At 42.8% G+C, this 26,316-nt stretch overlaps 2 protein-coding genes across 5 annotated transcripts in view; one reads left to right on the forward strand and one right to left on the reverse strand.

Annotated features, from left to right (window-relative positions):
- The window catches only part of LOC132389612 (gastrula zinc finger protein XlCGF8.2DB-like), a 59,940-nt gene that overhangs the window by 12,618 nt on the left and 21,006 nt on the right, over positions 1 to 26,316 (forward strand). For 2 of the 4 annotated variants that reach the window (XM_059962119.1, XM_059962120.1), the window contains exon 3: positions 12,307 to 14,625. The exons of 1 other annotated variant lie outside the window; for it this stretch is intronic. In XM_059962119.1, coding sequence (XP_059818102.1) covers positions 12,749 to 13,633 — 885 coding nt within the window. In that variant the 5' untranslated portion in view covers positions 12,307 to 12,748 and the 3' untranslated portion in view covers positions 13,634 to 14,625. Of the gene's footprint in view, positions 1 to 6,420; positions 6,607 to 12,306; positions 14,626 to 26,316 lie in introns of those variants that run through there. One more of the 4 variants, XM_059962121.1, reaches the window with a different exon arrangement.
- LOC132389600 (probable G-protein coupled receptor 139) lies at positions 24,875 to 26,192 on the reverse strand. The gene is made up of 3 exons (XM_059962083.1): positions 25,961 to 26,192; positions 24,970 to 25,466; positions 24,875 to 24,904 (listed from the first exon to the last, which is right to left on the reverse strand). The coding sequence occupies exons 1-3, from the start codon at positions 26,139 to 26,141 to the stop codon at positions 24,875 to 24,877; spliced, it is 708 nt and encodes a 235-aa protein (XP_059818066.1). The 5' UTR covers positions 26,142 to 26,192.

The following is a 26,316-nucleotide window of genomic DNA, read 5'->3' on the forward strand; positions in this document are numbered from 1 at the left end:
TTTGTAAAGAGTGCTTAACCACAGGATATAGGTTTATATTAGCAACTTTAGCTAATTGTATAGGTAGAGTAACTCCTACTAACGAAGTTAAATAAAACTGTTTCACAGCTCTGTTCCTGGTCTACCCAGATTGGCTGATCATTCCTATCAACCCAATAAAACCAAAAGGACATACAATGCAGGTTAACAGCCCAATAATACATTCATAGATTAGGCAAAGTGAGACCATCATCCTTTTTCAACTTTTGCAAATGACGTTTACTAAATCTTGGTCTTTTATTATCCCAAATAAAAGATAGAATAATAGAATCAATCCGATCAAAAAAATTCTTAGTAAACAAAAACTGGAATATTCTGAAATAAATATAAACATTTTGTTGGGCGGAAGCAGACATTTTGCTTGCTTCTTCTGGAATAATCCCAAAAATTGCTGTAAGTGAATTAGGTTGAACATCCACATCTATAACCTTAGATAATTTTCCAAACACATCCCTCCAGAAATTGTTTAAACTTACACATGACCAAAACATATGTTAGAGTAGCTACTTCTTCAGTACATCTGTCACAAATAGGGCTTATATTAGAAAAAATGTGCGCCAATTTATCTTTGGACATTTGGCCCTGTGTACTATTTTAAACTGAATTAAGATATGGTATTAACAGATAGGTGAATTATTGACTAAATAATAAATTTTACTCCACTGATCATCTGAAAGTGAATGTTGAAGTTGTACTTCCCAGGTGCATTGAACCCTATCATTTGGCGACATGCGAGCATTCATTAACTGTTTATAAACAATTGCTATGAATTGTTTTTGAAAAGGTCTAAACTGAAAAATAGCATAAGCCAAATTTAAAGAGCAGGCTGAGGGGTAAATTGGTAAAAAATCACGTTAAAAATTCCCAGCCTGCAAATATCTGAAAAAATGTGTATTAGAGATAACATATTTGTCCATTAACTGTGAAAAAGACATTAAACAGTCTTGTAAAAACAAATCTGAAAAAGTCCACTAAAGGAGGGAAATTGGCTTTTTAAAGATCCTGATATTTTTAGTAATTATAGCACCTAAATATCTAAAAGAATCCATAACTTTAAAAGGAATATTATCATATATAGAGACAGATTCATTTAACGGAATTCACTTCTACTAAAATTTATTTTATATCCTGAAAGGTCTCCAAATTAGTCATATAATTTTACCAAAGCAGGAATAGATTATTCAGGCTTGGATATATATATATCAATAAATCGTCAGTGTAAAGAGAGATCGTGTGCATGGTCTCATTCACAAGAATCTCATGAATATTTTCGGCTTCACAAAGAGCAATAGCAAGGGGCTCTAATCTTAAGTTAAATAACAAAGTACTTAATGGACAACCTTGGCTTGTCCCCCGTGATAACTGAAAAAAGGAGACCTACAGTTATTAGTGACAACAGTAGCAATTGGAGCTTTATATATCATTTTAATCCAATTATTAAAATTAATACCAAAACCAAATTTTTCTAAAGCGTTAAATAAATATTTCCATTCAATTCGATCAAATGCTTTTTTAGCATCCAAAGATATAAGGCATTGTGGAGTTTTAGAAGAAGGTGAATATATAATGTTAAATAATATCCGAACATTTGAGAAAGAATAATGACCCTTTATAAAGCCTGTTCGATCTTTAAGAATGATTTTACTCAAAATACTCTCCAACCGATTGGCCATTATCTTTAAGTGAATCTTAGCATCAACTTTCAACAACGAAATAGGTCTGTATGAGGGACAATCAGAAGGATCTTTATCCTTTTTGAGAATTAAAGAAATAGAAGCTTCATAAAAATTAGAGGGTAAATCAATTTTCACAAAAGATTCTTTAAACATCAACATATCTGGAGAAAGCAATTTTCCAAATTTTTTATAAAATTCTACAGGATAACCGGCAAGTCCCGGGGCCTTACCAGACTGCATTGAGAAAATAGCTTTATGAATTTTGGATTCAGTAATTTAGGCATCCAGAGTTTTTTGATCCTCAACAGAAATTTTAGGAAAAGCAATCGTTCGTAAAAAAAAACACATTCATTTCAGAAGAGTCTACTGGACATTGAAATTTATAAACTTCAGTATAAAAGTCTTGAAAAATCTTGGTAATTTCTTCATAATGCCGAGCCAGGGTACCATCTTTTCTACGAATTTTCAAAATTTGCCTCTTGGCTCCGGCTGATTTTAATTGAGATGCGAGTAGTTTATTATTTTTATCTCCAAACATATAAAATTGGCTCTTTAACTTAAGTAGATAACCCTTAACTGAATGCGTTAATAATAGGTTATATTATGATTGAAGTTCCACCCTTCTTTAAAATGTCAATATTAGGGGAAGTCACATAGTTATTATCTAAATCTTTAATTTGTTTTGAAATGTTATCTAATTTTGCTTTAGCCTGTTTTTTAAGTTTAGTTGAATAAGAAATAATCTGACCACGTAAAAATGCTTTAAATGTATCCAATATAATTAATTTAGACATACCTCCTATATCATCAAAAAGAAAGAAATTATTTTGTGTGGCTTTCAATAAAACTGGTAACTTCAGAGCTTTACAATAAAGTCTGAGACATGTGCCATGGTGGACGGCCAAAAATGTCATTGTCAAATTCAAAGGACAAACTCAAAGGCGTATGATCAGGTATAGCAATAGTGTCATATTCACAGTCTTTAACATCAGGGAAAAGACGGGGATTAACTATAATATAATCAATCCTTGAATATATTTTATAAACATGGAAAGAAAAAGAATATTCTCTGTTATCAGGGTGTAAATGTCCCCATAATTCGATCAACCCAAAATCAGTCAAAAAAGAGTTAATAACTGATGCAAAACGATTTGGAAGTCGTTGATTAGTTGAGCTCTTATCAATCATAGGATTTAATCAAAAGTTAAAATCCCCACCCATTAACAACATATACTCATTTAAATCTGGCAGTAAAGCAAATATTCTTTTTAAAAAAGAAGGATCATCTAAATTAGGACCATACAAATTAACCAAAACAACCTTTCTATTACAAACACTCCTTTAACTATTAAAAATCTACCATTAGAATCTGATTCAATTTCCTCTTGTGTAAATATATTAGATTTAATAAAGAGAGACACACCCTTAGTTTTGCTCTGAGAGGTAGCATGGAGTTGTTTTCCATTCCACCAGCAAAAAAATCTATTTTGATCTCCTGTCTTGCTATGTGTCTCCTGAACAAAAATTATATCAGGTTGGAATCGATTAATAATTTTAAGTCTTTGTTTCATTTAATAGGATGATTCCAACCACGTACATTCCAACTTATTACATTAATCCATTTAACTGCCACACTATAATTTTATTGTAATTGACTTTATACTTGCGAAGAACGCATACCATTATGGGATTATCAAAGATGGCAGTGATGAAGAATAAAGCCATATAGAAAACACGCATGCTCCGGAACCACCCAATGGGAAAAAACTCCTAACTCTAAACCCACCCGCCCTCCCAAAAGCCTGAAAAAAAAGCAAGTGAGCTAAGATAGATGCAATGACATGGGCCACTCTGTTGGTCTCGTCTCTGCCTCCCCCCAGCCAGTACATAAAATATATAAAATGACCTTGCAAGAAAGACAGTAAAGTCTCAACAAAGGAGAGTGTTTACATTCCATCATTTTTTTAAACAGAAAAATAATCAAAATAATATAATCTATTAGAGAGAAAAACCAGCCCCATCTTAAGTTTAGCTTTAAATCCCTAAGAAAACTTTAAATTCAGTTATAGGGCGCTATAATAAAACAGATTTAAAAAAGTTAATAGTATACTTAACAGAACTAAATTGATGAAAATATTAATTAGTAAAATCATAGTAACTTAACCCTCCCAGATAAATATATAAAAAGAAACCCTGTTGGTAGAAAAAAAAACTACCAGTTAGTAATTTAAAAAACAACAAAAAATCAAACCAAATATTAGATAAAGGGAACAAATCCTTTTATCCACTTTTCTCAGTCAAATATGTAATTAACCATTTAAACAGTCAAACTTGATCCGTAAATCTTTCCAAAAAAAATCAGATAGGATATAATGATGAGCAGGTTTTCTTTTCTTCTTTTATTAATCTGTCAATGAAATATCCAAATAGCCTTCATATATCTTCTTTTCGTAGTGTGAGTAATATACAGATAATCAAACAGCTTTACAGTTAGTTCATTCAGTAGTAACGTTAGTGATGGTGACAGGTATAGCCTGGACAAAATCCAGCTCGACTTTTGGGTCAAAGAAAGTACATGGGGAAGAATTAGGAGGAAAAACTTTCATTCTTGTCGTGTAGCTCAAAGATGGAAATCGTTTCTTATCATATGCTTGTTTCATTACCAAAGCAAATCTTGCTCTTTGTTCCATTACTTCTTTTGGATAATCTTCGTAAAAACGGAGCTCAGACTCATTGAATCTGAAAACTCTGTTTCTTGCCTGTCGCATTATTTGACCTTTAATTTTGAAGTGATGAAAACAAACCAAAATAAATCTTGGTCTGGTTGAGTCTTTAAATTTCGAAGTGGACAGCCTGTGTGCTCTTTCAATAGCAGGTGGCTGTGATGAAATAGTCAGAAATAGATCATGAAAGAGCTTAGCAAAGTAAATCATTAAGTCTCCATTTTCAGCTCCATATTGCAATCCAACGATTCATATGTTGTTTCTGCGAGACTTAGTTTGCAAATCAATAATCTTATTAACGATATTTTTCCAAATGGGTTGTAGTTTCAGACAGTTTTTGCTTAGTTGACTTCAATTCCTCTTCATGATTAGTAACTTGAGTTTCCATATCTTTAAGATTTCCCAGAAATAAGTTCATTTCATTATATTCATTTCCAGTTGATCTTTAATTGCCTTATTCTGATCTTGAATTGATTTCAGTGTCCAAACAATATCTTCAGCCCATGATGGCATTTCAACAGATCTTTCCTTTGGTGTCTTTCCTTTTTCATTACCTTTGTCAGTAGGTTCATGCAGATTTTTCCCACTTCTCATAGACATAGACATATCACTCCCCTTCAAGAATCAGCAATTAAAAATTTGAAATTCAAAATTTAATCTGTGAGCGGGAGAGAAAACTAAGAGCAGCACAGGATTAGTGCTACTCCATCGACAGACAGAGGCAGTTTCCATTCACCTGTAATATTAGTTCTCTTCGGGGTTGATTGGCATTTGAAAGCCGTGTTCCAATGATACGTCAAAGCTCGTTGCATTCGATTTTGGTCATTGTCTGGCCAATCCATATTATTTGTTAATGATGTGGGCTAACTTAGTTGGTAAGCATTGAAGCAGTAAGACATTAAATTGGGGGGACAGATTCCCATCATTAAAGGCTTGGTCTCCTGAGAAAGTGCTGTAGCAGGCCACAAAACTCTACAGGGTCGATATGCCAGACACGGGTTCGGGATCCCGTGTTTCCCTATCAGTTCTAACTTTAGACTGACGTTCCTGCCTTTCTCTCCCATGTAGGCTGTCCTCGGTTTGCGTACGGTGTTTCTCCTGCTGTTGTTTTCGGCGCCCATCCACCCATTCACGCTCTGTTTTTAATGTCTCCCAACCTTTGGTGTTCCTTCTGCAGTACTTACCTCTATACTGGTGATTGCCAACCTGTCGATTGTGATCGACTAGTCTATCTTTGAGACTTCGCCAGTAGATCCCGGGAAAAAGAAAGGAAGAAAGAAACTGTTGAGAGATTGTTTCCGGGTTGTGGGGTTTTAGTTCCATTCTTTCTACATGCGTGTAACTACACAGTGTCCCCAACCACTGGGCCGCGAGGAAACAACATGAGTCAGCTGCACCTTTCCTCGTTCCCTGTCAGCCCACTGTTGAACTTGAGTGCATGCGAGGTCATCAGTCGCCGAACCGCAGTGACACCCTCGTGCCAGAGATCACCGGTTGGCCTCGGGTGGCCGGTGGGAAGTGCCATCACTACTGGCCTGGAGTGCTGCCTCTAAACCTGTTTAGCACACTGAATGTTCGTGGGGAATCCAGTGCTAAAATGTTCGCAGACGACCTAATTCGGGCTCAGCGTTTCATAGGTATCAGACCAGCTACCGTGCTGTGATCTACTGAAACAAACTTTTGTCGGCTGATAGGTCCTACAAGGGGGGGTGGGCGCGTGCCCTGTCACACTCCTTGCTCTGTCGGTCACTCTCTCCGGACTGTGACTGCCGCGGCCCCGGCACAGGGACTTCCGGTCCTGACATTGTCCTCTCACCCGACCCTCGAACAACCAAACCAAGCCAAGGCATCTGGCGGCGGGCCGGCAGGAGGCTGTCCAATGAGGCAATGAAGCCCTCAAAACTGCTTTAGTACCCCGAGTCCAAGCACCCTGCACTTAAACGCAAATGTGTTGAGCTTTTTCAGCGGAGAAAACTTGAGCAGCGCGGGACAGAAGCTAAGTGCCGAGAGCCATGAAAAGTAAATTACAGAATGGACTGGACATAAGGAACCAGCTTCGAGTATCGCTGTATTCCCATCGTGTTTAACACCCCCACCCACCCCATCCCCCGTCGGCCGGTCCGCAAGAATATTGTCAATATTAAACCGTTCTGTGGTGCAAAAAAAGGGTGGGTGCCCCATTGTTTATACATTATTGCTACTTCCAGGTTGTGGGGCTTTACTTATGGTCTTTTCTGCCCTGGTGCGCATGTGTGTAACTAATTGATCTGGGTTGATCTTGCATTTTACTAAGGCCAAGGTAGGGGATCTTGGGCTTAAAATGGTTGGTGACCACTACTCTATCCCTTTATCACATGCATTATTCCTCCAACTTGCTGATAATATACTGTTCCACTTTAAAGGTATGTCACATACGGAATTTTTTCCAGTTAGCCAAGGATTTCCTTCAACGCCACTGTGTGGTGTTGGGAAATCATGTACAAGGCAAGTTACAGCAGTAGTTTGCCATTGCCTTCTGCTGGGTGAGTTGTTTTGTTCACCAGCTCTAACCCAGCACAGATGAAAGTGTGCAAGGGAATCAGCTGGATTCGAACTCGGGACCTCTTGCCTCAAGGTCCAACGCTGAAGCCACAATGCCACCATTGGCATAGCCAGCAAAGTTCCGCTTTACATCTGCCTTTTCCTTTCATTCCCTTTTCAACAATTTCCACTTCTTTCCTCAGTTCTTTTTAAAAATCAAATTTACTGCTTGTTCTCATGAGGTAATAACCCAGGCTCCTGCACCCTCCCCCATCCATGGCCGCATTTTGTTCTCCAATTTCTTATTCAGCGCTGCACTCAACATTCACAAATATTTTTCCTTGTCTGAAGAACTCTCATACAAATTGTATCGGGCTGCTGCTGGCCTACTTGTATCAATTGACTGCAATTGACCAATGTAATTTATTGGGCACAAAGCTTCCTGCTCAATTAACAATGAGATAAATTTACCCGGCCTGCACCTTCTGCTTAATTGATGAATTTACCTGGCATGTCTGCCTCCGGGCCACTTAGTAAAATTTTGCCTACCTTATACAAATCTCCCAACAAATTCTTTCCCGATCCTGTCAAGGTATGTGATCAGCCTTGAGTGAGGCACCGTACGTCCAAAGGAACTAACGGTGAGTGACAAATACCAATTGGGCTCCCTTTCGGTCTCCGCAGTCCCCAGAGTGGTCCAGCTGCTTACTCAGCCCGTCTGCTTGGCACTCCCTATATTGGGATGCTGTTCATGATGCCAAATGTTAAAGTTGAATCTGAATAAAACTCAGGAGACCAGCTTCTTATCGACGCCATGGTTTATTGTGCATTCAAATGCCTGCAGGAGTTTTGAGACCCAGTTGTCAAAGGGGAGCACTGCCACCTTCTGACAAGTCGAATGACTTGGGTTACAGCCATATATTTATACATCGTACATCCCATACATTAATATTGCAAGATGTTATTTGAACTGGCACACACCCTAAGTGTGTTGATGCAAAACTGAATTACTTAGATAACAGAGTTTGGTTTTAATTATAGGTGGATGGACTGTCCAGTCCTTTTCAGTTATTCCCTTTGCAAGGCCCTGACTTAATTACAAACAGATGTTCATTCCTGTCCCTATCAGTGAGTCCTCCTCCCTTTACTCACAACGAGGATACAATGTATAATCTGATCAGCTCTCAATGTGTCTCTCTGCAAGCCACAGAGAACTGGTAATGAGTCTGTCTTAGCTAAACGCTGAAGACTGAGTTCACTTCAGTTCAAAATTCCTATTCACTCCCAACTATTCTTTTAGCCAGAGGTTACACAGGTTCAAAATGAATTTTTTATATACCCTCAATTCCTCAGGAGGGTTCAGGGGAAATCTTATGCCCAATATAGAAACTGGTGTTACCTGTGTGTATTGTGGCAATGCAAGAGGTGCTGGAGAATTTGTAAGTGGGAAGAAGTGGAGTAATATTTGCAAATCTGACTTTTTAAAGCATAATTTAGCAAGCAAACCACATATGGACAATATGCAAAAGCTTTGATGAGAAAATCCTTCATTACCCATTACAGGCCTGCTACATAGGTTGTGTGAGAGTGCAGATGAACTCAATCAAATCTAGGAGAGATCAAAGTACTTATCAACAGTGATTTGCTAGCTGTGAAAACAATTACCTCTCTGTATAAAATTTACGGTGCACATGTCACCGAGTAAAAAAAGTGCACAGTATAGGATTTGTGTGCACACTGGTCATTACAAATTAGAGGGGACATTGGTGGGAAGGTGGTGAGACCTCCAGTGTCCTTGATGTCCTCACCTACCAGATGTGCACCCTGCACGTTAAGGAGATGGAACCTGAAATGGATGAATTCTGGATCGTCCGGGAGTTGGAGGTGGTGATAGATATGACATGGTGAGTTACACCCAAGGTGCAGGACACAGAAAACTGGGAGAGTCAGGAAGGGGAATGAGGTTAAATAGCCATTGCAGAGTACTCTTGTGCCCATCAAACACAACAAAAGGTAGACCACTTTAGAAACTGGTGGTGAAGGGGATTACCTGACAGAAAAAGGTCAAAGGGGTGATAGGGGATTCATTAGTTAGGGGAACAGAACAAGAGGGGACTGATATCCAAGTGGTAAGGCATGCTAGTGCTAGTGAGGGTGGAGCGGGTGATGTGGTTAAAATAAGCTGTTACGGGAATGGGAGCCAGAATGACCAAACAGATAATGGAGAGGGTGAATTAAGTTGAATTGACTTCATTAGATACATACTTCATAAACATGAGCAGTAGAAATCTTTATGTTATGTCTCCATCTAAATGTGAAATGTGCAATTTATGGTAATTTATGATAGATTGTTTGTACATAGGACAGTCAATATAACATCGAAATGCAATTGTATCAGCATGAATTAATCAGTTTGATGACCTGGTGGAAGATGATGTCCCGGAGCCTGTTGCTCCTTTTGCTGTGGTACCATTTCCTGGATGGTGGCAGCAGGAACAGTTTGTGGTTGTGGTGAATTTGGTCCCTGATATCCTTTGGGCCCTTTTTATACATCTGTCTGTGTAAATGTACTGAATAGTGGAAAGTTCACCACTACGGATGTGCTGGGCTGTCCGCAACACTCTCTGCAGTTTCCTGCAATTAAGGGAAGTACAGTTCCCATACCAGGCAGAGATGCAGCCAGTCAGGATGCTCTCAATTGTGTCCCTGTAGAAAGTCCTCAGAATTTTGGTCCCCATCTCCAACTTTTTCCACTATCTGTGGTGACAGAGGTACTGCTGTGCTCTTTTCACAACACAGCCGGTATGCACAGACAATGTAAGGTGCTTTGTGATGTTTATACCAAGGAACCTAAAGCTGTTCACCTTCTTAACCCCAGATCCATTGATGTCAATAGGGGTTATCCTGTCTCCATTCTTCCTGTCGTCCACAATCAGCTCCTTTGTTTTTGTGACAATGATGGAGGTTTTGTTTCCTTGACACCAGTCAGATGTTCAGATCATAGATAGATTCAGCAGTTAGATGGTTGAGCCTGGTATGATGAATGTGCTGAGCTGTGTATATCACAATGCAAGAAGCGTCGTAGGAAAGCCAGATGAGCTCAGGTAGGGAATTATGATATTGTAACCAATATTGGGACTTGGTTGCAGCCAACAGTCTGAGGGATTTAGAGGATCAAATTTGTAGAGAGATTGCAGACCATGCCAATAAACAAAAAGGTTGATTCAGTAAGTGATTTTAACTTTCCATATATTGACTGGGACTCATAAACTGTAAAGGACTAGATGAGGTAGAGTTTGTCAAATGTGCCCTTAATCAATACGTAGAATTCCTGATGTAGAAGTGTGCAATAACCTGTTAGGAAATGATCAGGGCTGGTGACAGAAATTAGTGATCATAATGCCATGAGATTCAAAGTAAATATGGAAAAAGAGAGGACTGGACCACGGGTTGAGATTCTAAATTGGAAAAAGGTCAATTTTGATGCTATCAGAAAGGATCTGACAAGTGTGGTTTGGGACAGGCTGTCTCCTGGCAAAGGAGTACCTGTAAGTGGGAGGCCTTCAGATGTGAATTTTTGAGGATGCAGAGTTTGTATGTGCCTGCCAAAATGAAAGTTGAAAGGTAAATTGAAGCCTTGTATATTTTGTTACTCTAAATGCCTCAGACTGTTGGGTGGTACCGAGACCCATTAATGACTAGAAGTCATGATTCCATGCACTGAGCTCATCTGAATTTTTTTGTTGTCTTCTTTTGGTTTCTCAAAACTTCCCAATAGTTTTTGTTCTTTTGTTTGCCCTCTCTTTGACATTTATGTTGTCTTTGGCTTCTCATTTTAGCCACAGTTGTGTCCTCCTGTCTTTCTAATGCTTCCACTTCTATGGAGTCACTCGGGTCCTGAATTGCTGCAGAAACTCCAGCCACTGCTGCCTAATTGTCAATCCTACCCTTTCCCTTCCAAACAAGTTTGGCCAGCTTCTCTGCCATAGAAACACGGAGAAGTTCAGTGAAGAAACAGGCTCTTTGGCCCATCTAGTCAATGCCAAAAAAGCATTTAAACTTGCAGTGCGATGTGGACCAGCTGGCAAAATGGTTTGAGAAATGGAACAAGGAATTTAATGCAGACCAGTGTGAGTTGTTGCACTTTGGTCTGACCTACCAATGGAGGTGTTTCACAGTGACTGGTCGGGCACGGAGGAGTGTTGTACAAGAAAGGGACCTGTTGTAGAAGAAAGTCCTTAATTCACTGAAAGTTGTATCACAGTTAGATAGAGACGGAAGGGAAGATTTTAGCCCAATGGCCTTCATGAACAAAAGTACTGACAACAATAGGTGGATGTGATGTTGACATGTAGAAGACATTGGTGAGGCCTAATTTGGAGTACTGAGTGCAGTTTTGGTCACAACCTACAGGAAAGATGTAAGGACTTTGAAAGAGTTCAGAGAAAATTCACAAGGATGTTGCTAGGTCTGGAGTACTTGGGTTATAAGGAAAGATTGAACAGGTCAGGACTTTATTCCTTGAACTGTAGGAGATTGAGGGGAGATTTGATTGTGATAGAGGGGCATAGATAGTGTAAATGCAAGCTGGCTTTTACCACTGAGATGGGGTGGGATTACAACCAGAGGCCATGGGTTAAGGGTGAAAGGTGAAATGATAAGGGGAACATGAGGGGAAACAGTCATACGGGTGTGGAATGAACAGCCAGCTCAAGTGGTGCATGCGAGCTCGATTTCAACATTTCAGAGGTGCATGTAGGTACCTGTATGGTAGGGGTACGGGAGTGGGCAGTTTAAATAGTTCAGCACAGACTAGATGGCTCAAAGGGCATGTTTCTGTGTTGTAATTTTCCTACAAGAATGTGAAATATTACAAAAATTCACTGTGTCATTTTAACAGCTGTGCGGACCAACCATTCACCTCAACAGGAATTTTTTATATGACATTAAAACTGTGGCACTTTAAGTTTATAATACATAAAAGAAAATCCCAGATGCACATCAAGAAAGACTAATTGCGTGAGACAGTTTTTCTTACTGTGGGGCCAGGCACCCATGCAGCTCAGCAGGAACAGGGAGTAATACCAATGGAGAGAGTCCAACTCCACCAAGGTACAAATTGGAGATGCCAGAAATGCTCGATTCTTATAGAAACAGGAAGAGCATCAGGAAATTGATGGTCATTCCAGATACCAGCCCTCTGCCCAGTCAGGAGATGATTTCTCTGTCCAACTTGGGTTGTACCTCACTGTAACAGTGTGATATCAGATCAAACCTTGGTAACTCAAGTAATCTCATCTGAAATGTTGTCCTACACCCATTGATGGATTTTGTAAATCTTTTTACAGGTTAAAAACAAGAAGGAATTTGTCTCCAGGAAGTTCAAACATGGCACACCAGTTTGGTTGTTTCTGTCCAGAAATTTAAGAAGTGGAGCAAGGGATCCAATTGACCATCCTTCCTGCTCAAACTGTGGGGAGGGATTCACTCGATCATCCTTCCTGCTCAGACTGTGGGGAGGGATTCACTCGGTCATTTTACCAACTGGCAACCCATCATTTTACACAGGAGAAAGTCTATTCACCTGCTCAAATAGAGGGAATGGATTCACTCGGTTATCACAATTGAAGGTACATCAGCACATTCACACTGGGCAAGGCCATTCACCTGTTTTGTGTGTGAGAAAGGATTCAGTCAGTCTTCCCACCTGTGGACACACCAGTTCACTCTGAGCAGAGGCTGGTGATCTGCTGAATATCTGGGAAAGGATTCACTCAGTAATCTGACCTAATGGCACACCAGCGTGTTCACACTGGGGAGAGGCTGTTCACCTGCTCAGAGTGTGGAAAGGGATTCACTCGGTCATCCACCTTACTGGTACATCAGCGAGTTCACACTGGGGAGAAGCCGTACACCTGCTCAGTCTGTGGGAAGAGATTCACTGAGTCATCCACCTTACAGAGTCATCAGCGAGTTCATACTGGGGAGAAGCCGTTCATCTGCTCAGAATGTGGGAAGGGATTCAGACAGGTATCCCATCTACTGAGTCATCAGCGAGTTCACACTGGGGAGAAGCCATTCACCTGCTCAGAATGTGGGAAGAGATTCGCTCACTCATCCAACCTACTTTGTCATCAGCGAGTTCACACTGGAGAGAGGCCATTCACCTGCTCAGAGTGTGGGAAGGGATTCACTCGGTCATCTCAACTACTGACACACCAGCAAGTTCACACTGGGGAGTGGCCTTTCACCTGTTCAGAATGTGGGAAAGGATTCACTGAGTCATACACCTTACTGGTACATCAGCGAGTTCACACTGGGGAGAGGCCATTCACCTGCTCAGAATGTGGGAAGACATTCACTCAGTCATCCAATCTACAGAGACATCATCGAGTTCATATTGGGAAGAAGCCATTCACCTGCTCAGAATGTGGGAAGAGATTCGCTCACTCTTCCAACCTACATAGTCATCAGCGAGTTCACACTGGGGAGAAGCTGTTCACCTGCTCAGTCTGTGGGAAGACATTCACTCGGTTAGCTAACCTACAGAGACATCAGCAGGTTCACACTGGGGAGAAGCCGTTCACCTGCTCAGTCTGTGGGAAAGGATTCACTCAGTCATCCCAAATACTGGAACACAAGTCAGTTCATAGTGGGGAGTGGCCATTGTTATGAATCCCTAGGTTTCATTTGATATGGACTGTCATTTTAAGAGAGATTCAGAAGGTGAATCAGTCTGACTCGCAGCTTGTTTAGTTTTAACCGAGGACACAGACACTCAGAGTCAGACGGAGACGAAGGAGGAAAAATGGAAGAATCGAAACCAGGGAACCAGTGGCCAAGGGTCACTGTTTGTAACTTTACTTTGCCACAAGGGTGGACAAATTATCGATTCACCGTACATCGGATGTGTGGTTGTCACCTCATTTAACCCATAGGAGTGGATCTGATTTGGGGTATCCTGCAGAGACCACTTATGTGTTAACCCTTGCCTGGGTGTGATGTGGTTATTCATTTGAAGATGATACCCCTCATGACAAGTCACTTTCGGTGATAATTCGTATGTAGATTTGTAAAGATGACGGATAAAATCTACAGCTATTGTTCTCTCATTTTAACACTGTGGAACCTGTAGAACAGACAGGCAGACTGATCCTGAGGGAAATCGAGTTTTGTTACAGCCACACCAACCAAGAATAGTGTAGAAATATAATTTAATCTTTGCAAGTGGAAATAAGTCCAGGAGCAGCCTATTGGCTCAGTGTGTCTGACACTCCGAGGGAAGATTAGAAAAGTTTGATGGCCATAGGCAGGAATGACTTCCTGTAACACTCAGTGTTACATCTCGGTGGAATGAGTCTCAGGCTGAATGTTATATGGTTAAAGCATGATGATGAAATTGAACATCCAGTAACTTATTTCTCAAAGAAATTTAATGCGCATTAGAAAAATTATGCCACCGTTGAGAAAGAGCTGCCAGCATTGCAATACTTCGCTGACTACATATGTCCTGCGCAGAAGCCACTTGTGGTTTACACGGACCATAATCCATCAGTGTTTCTGGGTAAAATGAATGATAAGAATAGAAGGTTGCTGAACTGGAGTCTGATCTTGGAAGATTTTGACTTGGAAATAAAACACGTGAATGATACTGAAAATATTATAGTTTGTTCAGCTTAATGTTAAGTTTAAGTTTGTAATGCTTTGCTATGTTACCTGATAATTACAAGTGTATTGCTTTAAGCTGCATAATCATTAATTAACACAAAAAAAATGTTATTTCATCAACATTTATCCTAAAAGGAGAGAAGCGTGACGAGATTTGAATAATTATTTGAAAGTGGACTGTTCCTTTAACAAGAGAGAGAGGGAGCAAACAGCATGTGTGTGTGAGAGAGAGAGATCGTTCAAAAACAAAAGCACGAAAACAGTATTCACAACTCAAGGTCACAAAGTCAGACATCTCTGCTGCCGGACAAGAATCCACCAGTTGCAGGCCACAGCCTCAGGCCAGCACAGAGGCGAGCAAACCCCGCGGAGAAGCGAGCAGAGCCGAACAGTCCCTCGACTGCGACTCCGACAACGACCCATTTCGATCCGTCCAGTTTCTTAAATCGATAATATATTGGGTCATTCCTCGTTCTGTGTTACTTCGACACGGCCTCGCGCTCGGGTTTCGTCACTTCGATTCGGTCAGTACCCGACACGGACATCGTCTGTATTTCCACTTGTAATCATGACTTAGAGAGTGTATCCAAGTTTGCTTTTAACCTGAAAGGAGGTGAGAGGGCCGGTTGCAATGCGCAAATTTGGACTTGCGTATTGATAGATAGAAAGAGTAAATAAAAAGTCTGCACATGCAGGTTAGTGATTGAGGGAAGAAGCATCAAGTGAAGAATATTACACAGAAGTGAAATTCAAAGGGATTGGGATGTCCTTCCGTGTGAGATTTAGAAAAGTATGTATGATGGTGCATCATACTGTTAACGCAGCAAGTAACACTGTTGTATTTATTACAACAGGGCTGGAGTTTAGAAATACAACTGTGCAGTGTATTAACACAGCCACACCTCGACTACTATGTACGGCTCAGAATTCCCTATTTAAGAGAGAATACGTTCACGTTGACAGTCCAGAACCTATCACCACAGCGAATTCCTGAATCAAAGGTGTGCTCTTATCACGAAAGGCTAAAGATTATAGAGTGAGGGGTGACCTATTTGAATCGGACAGAACCTGAGAGGACACAGCCGGGTAGATGTTGAGAGGGAGGCAGAGAAACACCAGCACGAAAACGGGCACTTCAACCTATGAACTCCTTGCCAGCCATCAAAGTCTATTTTAAAACCAAATATGCCCCAGCCCTTCATACTCCCCTTACATTCCCACTTGTTCTCATGCGTAGCCTGCCGCTCAGCTGCATTTAAAGAGACACATAAAACAAACCAAAATCACACATATATTTGGGATGTTGGAGGAATCTGGAATATCCGGGTTAAATATCTGATTTCCCGGGGATTCCGTGTAATCTCCACTTACCCCACCCAAGGGATATGTATCTATTTGCAATAGAGCTTTCAACAAGCGGACATAATGGGGCCGATTGACAATAGACAATAGGTGCAGAAGTAGACCCTTCGGCCCCTCGAGTCTGCACCACCATTCTGAGATCATGGTTGATCATTCACTATCAATACCCAGTCCCTGCCTTGTCCCCATATCCCTTGATTCCCCTATCCATCAGATATCTATCTAGCTCCTTCTTGAAAGCATCCATAGAATTGGCCTCCACCGTCTTCCGAGGCAGTGCATTCCACACCTCCACAACTCTCTGGGAGAAGAAGCTCTTCCTCAACTCTGTTTTAAATAACTGACCTCTTATTCTCAATCCATGCCCTCTGGTACTGGACTCTCCCAACATCTGGAACATATTTCCTGCCTCAATCCTATCAATTCCTTTAATTATCTTAAACGTTTCAATCAGATCCCCTCTCAATCTCCTCAATTCCAGCGTCCCAATCTCTCCAATCTCTCTGCGTAAGACAGCCCTGTCATCCCAGGAATCAACCTAATGAATCTACGCTGCACTTCCTCAATTGCCAGAATGTCCTTCCTTAAACCTGGAGACCAAAACTGTACACAATATTCCAGGTGTGGTCTCACCAGGGCCCTGTCCAAATGGAAAAGGACATCCTTGCTCTTGTACAACTGAGGTATATCGCAATTTCCTCTCGTGGAAAAGAGTGAATATCTGGAATTCTCCACCTTAGGGGTTCGCTGAGATTAGATCAATGGCTGTACATAATAAGGAAGGGGATACATATTCAAAGATTGGGATTTAGTACAATGGGAGCCTGGAACAGGAGAGAAGTTGAGAGATGGTAAAGATCCATGGATATTATCGACTGTCAGGACTGACTTGAGGGGCTGAATCGCCGACAGCTGCACCTGTTTTATTATCTTCCTGTCTAAAGTGAAAGAGGGATCCCGGGTGGTAAACTCGGAACACAGGGACTTGGAGGGAAGTGTTGGAGGATTTACCTTCAGGATGATAATAATAACAATAACAGCCCATTCAAACAAAGCAGAACCAGACTGTGTTTGTGATCTGCACCAGCTCCTTTAAACATGCCCCTTTCAAGTGGCCGTCATATTATCTATTCCCATCTGTCCTTAGGGAATTACGCAGCCACCCTTTGAATAAGTATTGAACTGAATTTTGAGGAACTATCTCCACGTGTAAACAAGGCCCACGACAGTTGCAGATACCAGCTGTGTTCCTAGGAATCTAATGGCAACATCTCCTGTGGAAAATGATCGTGCACAGGACAAACGCCCCCACATCAGCAGAGTGTCCATGTTGGACTCTGGGATGTGCATACATAATAGATATTGAGGGAGCGCGGGCAGACATACGCAGTATCAACCCCCATACTGTAATGTTGAACCCAGTGTGTGATGTGCTCTCACCCACGACCATTTCCACCCGTACAATGGCCCATCATCATCAGGCCGCTCTTTTTCTCACAATCTTCCTCAGTACCTGGAACACGAGAGCTTTGCTCACTCTGTTGTTGAAATAAAATGTTTAGACCGGACGTAGTGTAGAAATGTTTTATGAGGATGTTACTTGGTCTTGAGGGTCAGAATTATGAATTTGGCCAGGCTGAGTGTTTATGCCTTGGAAAGTAGACGAATGGGGATGAAAGCTATTGGAATGTTGCGTCGGTTTGTCCAAAATGAGTGGCGCAGGTTCAGGCTGAGTGGGCAAAGATTTAGAAGGTGCTGAGCATCAGGAATGAGGCCAGGGAACGTGGTTGAGGCAGCTTCACTGGGAGCATTGAAGAGGCGCTTCGGTAGATACATGGGCGATGTTTTAAATATCGATATTAAAATGCAAGGGGCGAAGCTGAAGTCGAAATTATTGTTATAATTAGCACAAGAGCATGGATGAACAGTTACAATGCGCGAGGTTTCTGTGAGGTACATCCCACCTCACCTGGAAGAACTGTTTAAGGCCCTGAGGGAGGAGGTGTAGGGGCAGGTATAGCACCTGCTCCGCTTGCAAGCATAAGCGCCAGTCGGGCGATCTATGGGGAGGGTCGAATGGACAAAGGAGTCGCGTGGAGAACAGAAAGTGGCTGGGGAGGGGGTGTGGCGTGAATTGAAGATACGCATGGTGGGATTCAGTTGGAGATGGTCATAAGAGGAGAGGAATGGAGTAATAAAATATGAAGGGTATCACGCCAATAATATCAACAATCATACAGTTTTTTTTCGGTTTCATATATATATATATATATATATATAGTAAAAAACATGGGAGTGTAAACATTGCTGGAAAATAGCGCTGTCGAGATAATAACTGGATTCAAGGGAATGGCGGACGAACTGAACAAGTATCTTGCACCAGTCTTTACTGTCGAAGACACTGACAGTGTGCCGAGAGTTCGAGGGTGTCCGGGGAAGAAGTGAGGGCGGTTGCTTTGACTAAGGGAAAGCTGTTTGAGAAACTAATCAGTCTGAAGTTAGATCAGTCACCTTGAAATGACGGGAACACACCCCAGAGTTTTAAAAGTAGCGGCTGACGGGATTGTGGGTGCTTTAGTAATCATCTTTCAAATATTACGATACTCTGGCATGGTTGCAGAAGAGTGAGAATACCAAATGACACTACAGTCTTCAGGCAAGGCGGGAAGCTACAGAAAGGAATGTATTGGGCAGTTAGCTCTATAATTAGACCGCAGTGTTCGGGATGATGTTGAAGTGGATGGTTAATGAAGCGGTTTCCGGATATTCGAAGACACGTGGCAAAATAGTTTTCCTCAAGGGCACCTGGCAAACCCTTTGGAATTATTTGAGGAATTAACAAGCAGGATGGACAAATGAGAAACGGTGGATGTTGTGCACTTCGATTTTCGGAAGGTCTTTGACAAGATTCCGCACACGAATCTGCCGAGTGTATTACATGAAAGGCAGTAGCATACGTCGAGCATTGTCTGGCTGACAACAGGGAAAGCGTGGGAACAAAGCAAAGGGATGGGTTTCGGGTTGCCTGCCGGTGACTAGGAGTTTTCCACAAGGGTGTGTTAGGACCGCTTTTTTAACGATGATAAATTTGATGGCCCTGCAGCGAAGACTGCGGACTAAGCGTAGACAGGTGGAAAAGCAGCAAGTGTTGTTTTAAGGAGGGCGGGTGCAGGAGGACAGAGACTGGTAAAGAGAATGGACAAAGTGGTGGCATGAATCCCTTCGCGCCGGAAGTTACCCGTCGTCCCAAGTCCTACTTCCATGGTGTTGTAAAACTCCGATCGGGTGGAAGACCCAACAGATGATGAATGTGAGAAGATACCGTGTTCGAATCCAGAGACACGAGGTACTGTGGTGTTTCTCCTTGTGGTGAAACTCCGATCGGGTGGAAGACCCACCAGATGATGAATGTGAGAAGATACCGTGTTCGAATCCACAGACACGAGGTACTGTGGTGTTTCTCTTGTGGTGAAACTCCGATCGGGTGGATGACCCACCAGATGATGAATGAATGAAGATACCTTGTTCGAATCCACAGACACGAGGTACTGTGGTGTTTTTCCTTGTGGTGAACAGTAACTACAGACACCTCAAATATCAATTATTATTCTAAAAAGAACCTACATTATCAGCTGACCGTTTTCTGCAATTTCTGTTCTAATTCGGATTTCCTGATCATATTTCCTATTTCTTTCCAAAAATCGATTATATTGCAAGATAATTTCCAGTTAGTTGCAGAGAGAGGGAGAGGGAGGGAGAGAGAGAGAGAGAGAGAGAGAGAGAGAGAGAGAGAGAGAGAGAGAGAGAGAGAGAGAGAGAGAGAGAGAGAGAGAGAGAGAGAGAGAGAGAGAGAGAGAGAGAGAGAGAGAGAGAGAGAGAGAGAGAGAGAGAGAGAGAGAGAGAGGGAGAGAGAGAGAGAGAGAGAGAGATCAGACGCTTTTTTTCGGTAGCTTTGTAAGTTCTTTAAAGTGCAGCGTACATTTATAATCAGTATAAATATATGTTCCGAAATGCTACAATGAGATGTAGTTTGCTCAGTAGGGGACCGGATGTGCGATCGGAGAGAAACAGAGAACAGAGGGAGAAGCAAAGAAGCAAATTGTCACGGAGCCTTGGGATATGAAAGAACAAAGAGGGAGCAGTCAGGAGATGGAGAGATTGTTGAGAAAGAAAACAAAACACACGACTCCGCTGTGTGCTCCGATGATAATTCCTCATGCTGCAACACACCAATCTAAATTTGTATACCGGCGAGGTTGAAGACATTAGCGGGGAAGTTTCCGGAGTAATCGAGGGGATCGGGAGTGAAATCGGAAGCAAAACACCGTGAACACACTAAATAGGAAAATGAGAAACAGCGAGGAGGATGGGGAAAAGGGAGCTGATCCACTCTGACTGGACAATCCCGGAGTAAAACACCGTGAACACACTAAATAGGAAAATGAGAAACAGCGAGGAGGATGGGGAAAAGGGAGCTGATCCACTCTGACTGGACAATCCCGGAGTAAAACACCGTGAACATCACTAAATGGGAAAATGAGAAACAGTGAGGAGGATGGAGAAAAGGGAGCTGATCCACTCTGACTGGACAATCCCGGAGTAAAACACCGTGAACATCACTAAATAGGAGAATGAGAAACAGCGAGGAGGATGGGGAAAAGGGAGCTGATCCACTCTGACTGGACAATCCCGGAGTAAAACACCGTGAACATCACTAAATGGGAAAATGAGAAACAGTGAGGAGGATGGAGAAAAGGGAGCTGATCCACTCTGACTGGACAATCCCGGAGTAAAACACCGTGAACATCACTAAATAGGAGAATGAGAAACAGCGAGGAGGATGGGGAAAAGGGAGCTGATCCACTCTGACTGGACCAGCCCGGAGTAAAACACCGTGAACATCACTAAATAGGAGAATGAGAAACAGCGAGGAGGATGGAGAAAAGGGAGCTGATCCACTCTGACTGGACCAGTCCGGAGTAAAACACCGTGAACATCACTAAATAGGAAAATGAGACACAGCGAGGAGGATGGAGAAAAGGGAGCTGATCTATTCTGACTGGAACAGCCGGGTGTAAAACACCGTGAATATAATCAGATAGTAGAATGAGACCGAATGGCGAGAATGAAAATTTAAAAAAAGGAAGAACGGGCGGGACACGAGTGACCCGTCACCGACAGTTCCCATGTTCTGCAGAGCGACCATCCATGTGCACAGCTGAACTGATCCTTACATATTACATATCTGATGACGGGCATATTTCACCTCTACAGGATAGACGGCAAGTAAAATAGATCACCACTAAACGCATGCGCATTTCTGAGAGCTCAGTTGTTAACCGTGATTCCACATATCGGCAGGTGGATAGATCATGGCGTTTGACTTATTTCTACTGCAGAAACCAACTGGTCGCTCTATGGTCTAACGAATGTAGATAACCGTTTCAGCGGGTGTTTCTCCGCGTTCATCAGACCGCACGGAGTATTGTGATCGGTCTGGGACCCCTCATTAAGAAAGGCGGTGCTGGTATTGGGAAGGGTCCAGAGGAGGCTCACGGGAATGACTCCGGGAATGCACGGCTGAGCGGATGAGGAGAGTTTGACTGCGTTCATCAGACCGCACGGAGTATTGTGATCGGTCTGGGACCCCTCATTAAGAAAGGCGGTGCTGGTATTGGGAAGCGTCCAGAGGAGGCTCACGGGAATGATTCCGGGAATGCAGGGCTGAGCGGATGAGGAGAGTTTGAAGGTTCCGAACCTGTACTCGCCTGAGTTCAGAACATGGAGGGTGGATTTATGGAAATCTATCGAATACCCAAAGGACTCGATGGAGTAACTGTGGAAACAGGACCAGGGGGCACAGCGTCAGTACAGAAAGTCGACCATTTAGAGCAGAGACGAGAAGGAATTCGCTCAGCCAGATGGTGTTGAACCTGTGTAATTCATTGCCATCGATGGCTGGAGACGCCAAAACACTGAGCATACTAAAGCGTGGATTGGTTGGTTCCTGGTTAGTCTGGATGCCACGTCACGGGGAGAAGGCGGGAGAATGGGGTTGAGTAGTTACAAATGAGCCATTATAGAATGGGAGAGAAGACTCGGTCGGCCGAGTGGACTAATCCTGCTCCTGTATTTAGTTGCCTAATCACACTGGGAAAGATCGGGGGTCGAGCTGGAATATGAAGATGGAGGTGATAAAAGATAGAAGGCGATACATAAAGCTAATAAGTTGGGATAGGGGCGGGATGAAAGAAAAAAATCGTGTCCCCATTATTCCCCACAGCAGCGCTGCGGTGTCTATAAAAACAGAGAGTTCTGTTTATTCAACTGAAGTGTCTTTCTGAAGGTCTATAAAAACACAGAGTTCTGTTTATTGAACTGAAGTGTCTTTTTTGAACGTCCAAATTACGGCTTTGAGGGCTCTAAATTGTTGGCATACCATTCAGTTTGTGTTTGGGTCTGCTGACCTCTTCAGTCCTGGCGGTGTCTCTCCAGGACGTCACAGACACGCGGTCAGTATGCCGAGTGGAGAGTTTGTGACGATCCCATCGGAACTGATTCACGACAGTCTCCGTCTGCCGATCTGCCTCGATTTGATTCCCTGCTGCTTACAGACTCACATTCACAAATCTTTCAAACGCACCTTCTCAGTTGTTTGGCAGCGGCTATCTGCTTATGTGTAGCAGTTGGGGGAAAATAGTTTACTTCTCTTCCACCCCCTCCTGTAACAGCCAGAAATGAAAAAAAGATCTTGAGATAGGATATGGTAACATATACGGCCTTTGATGATAGACTCACTTTGAACCGGTGATTTCTAACGTATCCTGAGATTGGAATAACATAGGGATTCGTGTTTTAATTGGAGATCGTTTAATAAATCATGTTAATTTGATTTTTCGCGAACGCACAACTGTGATTGATTCATCCCGTGATTGTACACTTTGGCCCTTGATGGAAAATTCACAATTTAATATGCAGAATAGTTGTTGGGTATTTAGAATTAAATGTAAAATTATGCACGGATATTCAGTCACAGTCCGTGGTCGATGTTTATGGGGTATTATTATTGACGAGTTTAAATATGAACGTCACTGCTGTGCCCGAGTTGGGACAGGAAATGTAACGGCAGTGTTAGTTTAGTGAGGGAAGTTCGGAATGAGCAATGAGATGATTTGTGCGGATATTCATGGACCTGATAGAAACATTTCTAACACGGTTGCCGATATTGAGGGAGAAGCCTTGTCCGTGTGTTCAGTGACCGGTCTGAATACACAGTGACTATACCAGAGCGTCAGTGATGCCTCACCAGCAGTCGTGATCTTTCTGTTTACTCCATGTTGAAGTGATAGGTCAGATCACTCGCTTTTCTCCTCTGATTCAGGGAATAAAGCGATAACCTGTTCAAGCTATCCTTATAGCTCTGTCCTCAACACCCCGCAACAGTCTCGTAAAATCTCTATGAACTCATTCAATCTTATTGATATCGTTCCTTCAGAAAGGTGACCAGATCTGCCTACAATACTCCAAATTCGGCCTCACAAACGTCATGAAACTTCAACATAACATTTCATCACCGATACCCAATACCTTAACTTATGAAGGTCAATGTACCAAATACCCTCTTTACTGCCCTGTCGAACTTTGATGCCACTTTCGAGAGATTATGGATCTCCATTCCCAGATCCCCCTGTTCCACCGCACTCATCGCTGCCCCAACATTCAACGTGTGAATTCTCCTAACGCAACAGCTCGCAGTTCCCTGAATGAAATTACATCGACCACTACTCAGCCCATTTTATCGGCTGGTCCAATGACTCTGAATGACTTTGATAGATTTGGGGGGGTCAGGTAAGTTTGGAAGACACGCCAATAGCATTAGGACTGCGTTAAGTCTGAAGGAACACGCAGTTCCAGAGTTTTCAGTCTCTCGATCCCTATAGGTAAAACACCAAAGTATGTGGGCTGTATTTCCCCCGCGTTTCTCTCTCATTGGAATCCGGCGACGCGTCTGTCCCCGCCTTCCCCCTCGACCAAACTGAGGCTTTATAAAGAACTACAGAAATTGCAACCCACATTGCGGACTAACATTCGCATTTCCACCAAACTAGCATCGACTTTTCAAGCTTCCGTTAACACTGAGATTGCAAGATGTTTCCGGAATCCTTGGTCCGATACCCGGGACACGGTCTCCAGTCTCGAACTGCGAACTGGGGGAACTGGACCGCTGAACAGGAGAGGTTTCGGGAACACACAATCGCACGCTGGAGCGGGGCAGTGCATCCGCACCAGGTGGACGGTGGGACTTGCAAGACAGAACTGTGGGTCACCAGGGCGGCGCTATCTACACTGACAAACGTAGGTCGTTCCACTCGGGAAGAGAGGGGAATATACACTGGTGAATGCAGAAAATAAAACGATTCAACGGGTCGTCAGTTGAGCTGGAGTGAGGAATCATGCGCGATAGTAAAGCGAGTGACGAATGAGACGAACACGTATTTACACGGGTCCCCTTTGCTGCAGAGTTTGCCTGCAATGAGTGGTGAATTAGTTGAGCCAGGCAGGGAAACATCATTACTTCATGACATCCTACCAGCAATGACAGCCAGGGGATGTTTTATCGTGTCCTTCAGTTGCTCCCTGAACTTGATCTGGGTGACGGCGTAAAGAGCCGTGTTTGTGCAGCAGCTCAGAAGCTGCAGCATCGATCCCATTTCTCGCAGAGAATCAGGAGGAAGATTTGCCGCAGAGACACCAGACAGTCGGTTCCACAAAGAATACACAGTGAACGGTCCCCACAGCAGGACGAAATTACCAGAGATGATCATCAGTAAAACGAGGGATTTCCTGCGGCTCTCCATCTCCGGGTCCCCGGCACCCTGTCCCTTGTCAGCACACCGGAGTCTCCTGCGCCCTCTGCTGGTGACTAAAACATGTCGGACGGTTAATGCATTCGTCAGGAGAACCAGCAGGAATGGGATTACAGGGGTGAGAAGGTAATAAAATAAGTCTATTGGCATTGATACAGAAAAAGACAAATAATTCACGGTTTCCATACAAATAAAAGGAGCAATTATCCATGTATAATGCCCTGACAGCCGAAAATACCAGTAAATGTTCTTTAAACAGCTGATCAGAGTCACTGTCCCCAGAATCACAGCCGCAGTTTTCCCGGTGCAATATTTTGTTTTCAGCTCCTGGCAACAAATGGCCACAAACCGGTCAAAGGTGAAAGTGACGGTGAACCAGACCGAACAATCGGTGACGGCGTAAAGCAGGACGGCGTGGATTTTACACAGTGGTGCATCTATAGGCCAGAGGATAAGTTCCATTGGCGCGTAAGTATTCGGAATCTTGCTCAATATCAGGTCCAGGACAAGGACCAAAAGATCCGCCGCTGCCATGGCAACCAGGTAGCGAGTGACAACTCTGGAGAGACCGCACGTTCCTCTGGACAGGATTAAAATCGTCACCAGGTTCACTGCGAGGAGGAGAAAAATAATATTCAAGTGACACACATCAGGAAGCGTTCTCTGTAAAGAATTTGTCCGATTTGTGGCTAGTGTGTAGATTTGTGGCTGGCAGTTGGCTGCGAGAATATTGCGGATTTGGATTATATTTCCAAATATTTGGATTTGGAAAATTAATTTGCATTGTAAACACAAGGTCTGGAAGCAACTTGATTCGGCAGCTGATGTTCTCGAGGGAGAAGAAGCGACAGGAAAGAAGCAACATTTCAGAGGCAAAATATCAAAGGTCATGACATTATGTGTGCAACGTTTGGACAGATTTTACCGGTTACATCACCGTCCTGCGCAGTGCTGGGAGTCACAGGGAACAGCATTGTTACAGAATTTGAATCTATCAAAAAGTCTTATCCGCAGTGTGCGACAGCAGCAATGATTTCAAATGGGCGATAAACATTAGAAAACAGTTTAATAGTGTTGCATTGTTGAGCTTTGGAGACAGACTTACCGGGAAGAGCAATGATGGCGAGGACGGGGAAGTAAATCATTTGAATGATTTTTAATGCATACGTAATTCGAAGGTCTAGGGTCATCCATTCATAATTAGCAATGATAAACTGAGCAGCCCAGAAGACATTCTTCGGAATTACTGTCACTCTCCACGCTGCTGTTCCCGGACTCTGATCCATTCCGGAACCAGCAAACCTTCCTTCTGCAGCGTGCTCTCTCTGTCCCGCTGTGTGGATCGCTGAATCACTGTGAGTGCCGGAGCGGCTGTTCAGTGAGAGCTCAGTGATTCAGATGCTTATTAATAGGAGCGGGAAACTCCCTTGTGACGCTGAAACCCTCCTTGGAAATGACGAT

The sequence above is a fragment of the Hypanus sabinus genome, unplaced genomic scaffold (assembly GCF_030144855.1).
Source record: "Hypanus sabinus isolate sHypSab1 unplaced genomic scaffold, sHypSab1.hap1 scaffold_61, whole genome shotgun sequence".
In the NCBI taxonomy this organism is placed as follows: Eukaryota; Metazoa; Chordata; class Chondrichthyes; order Myliobatiformes; family Dasyatidae; genus Hypanus; species Hypanus sabinus.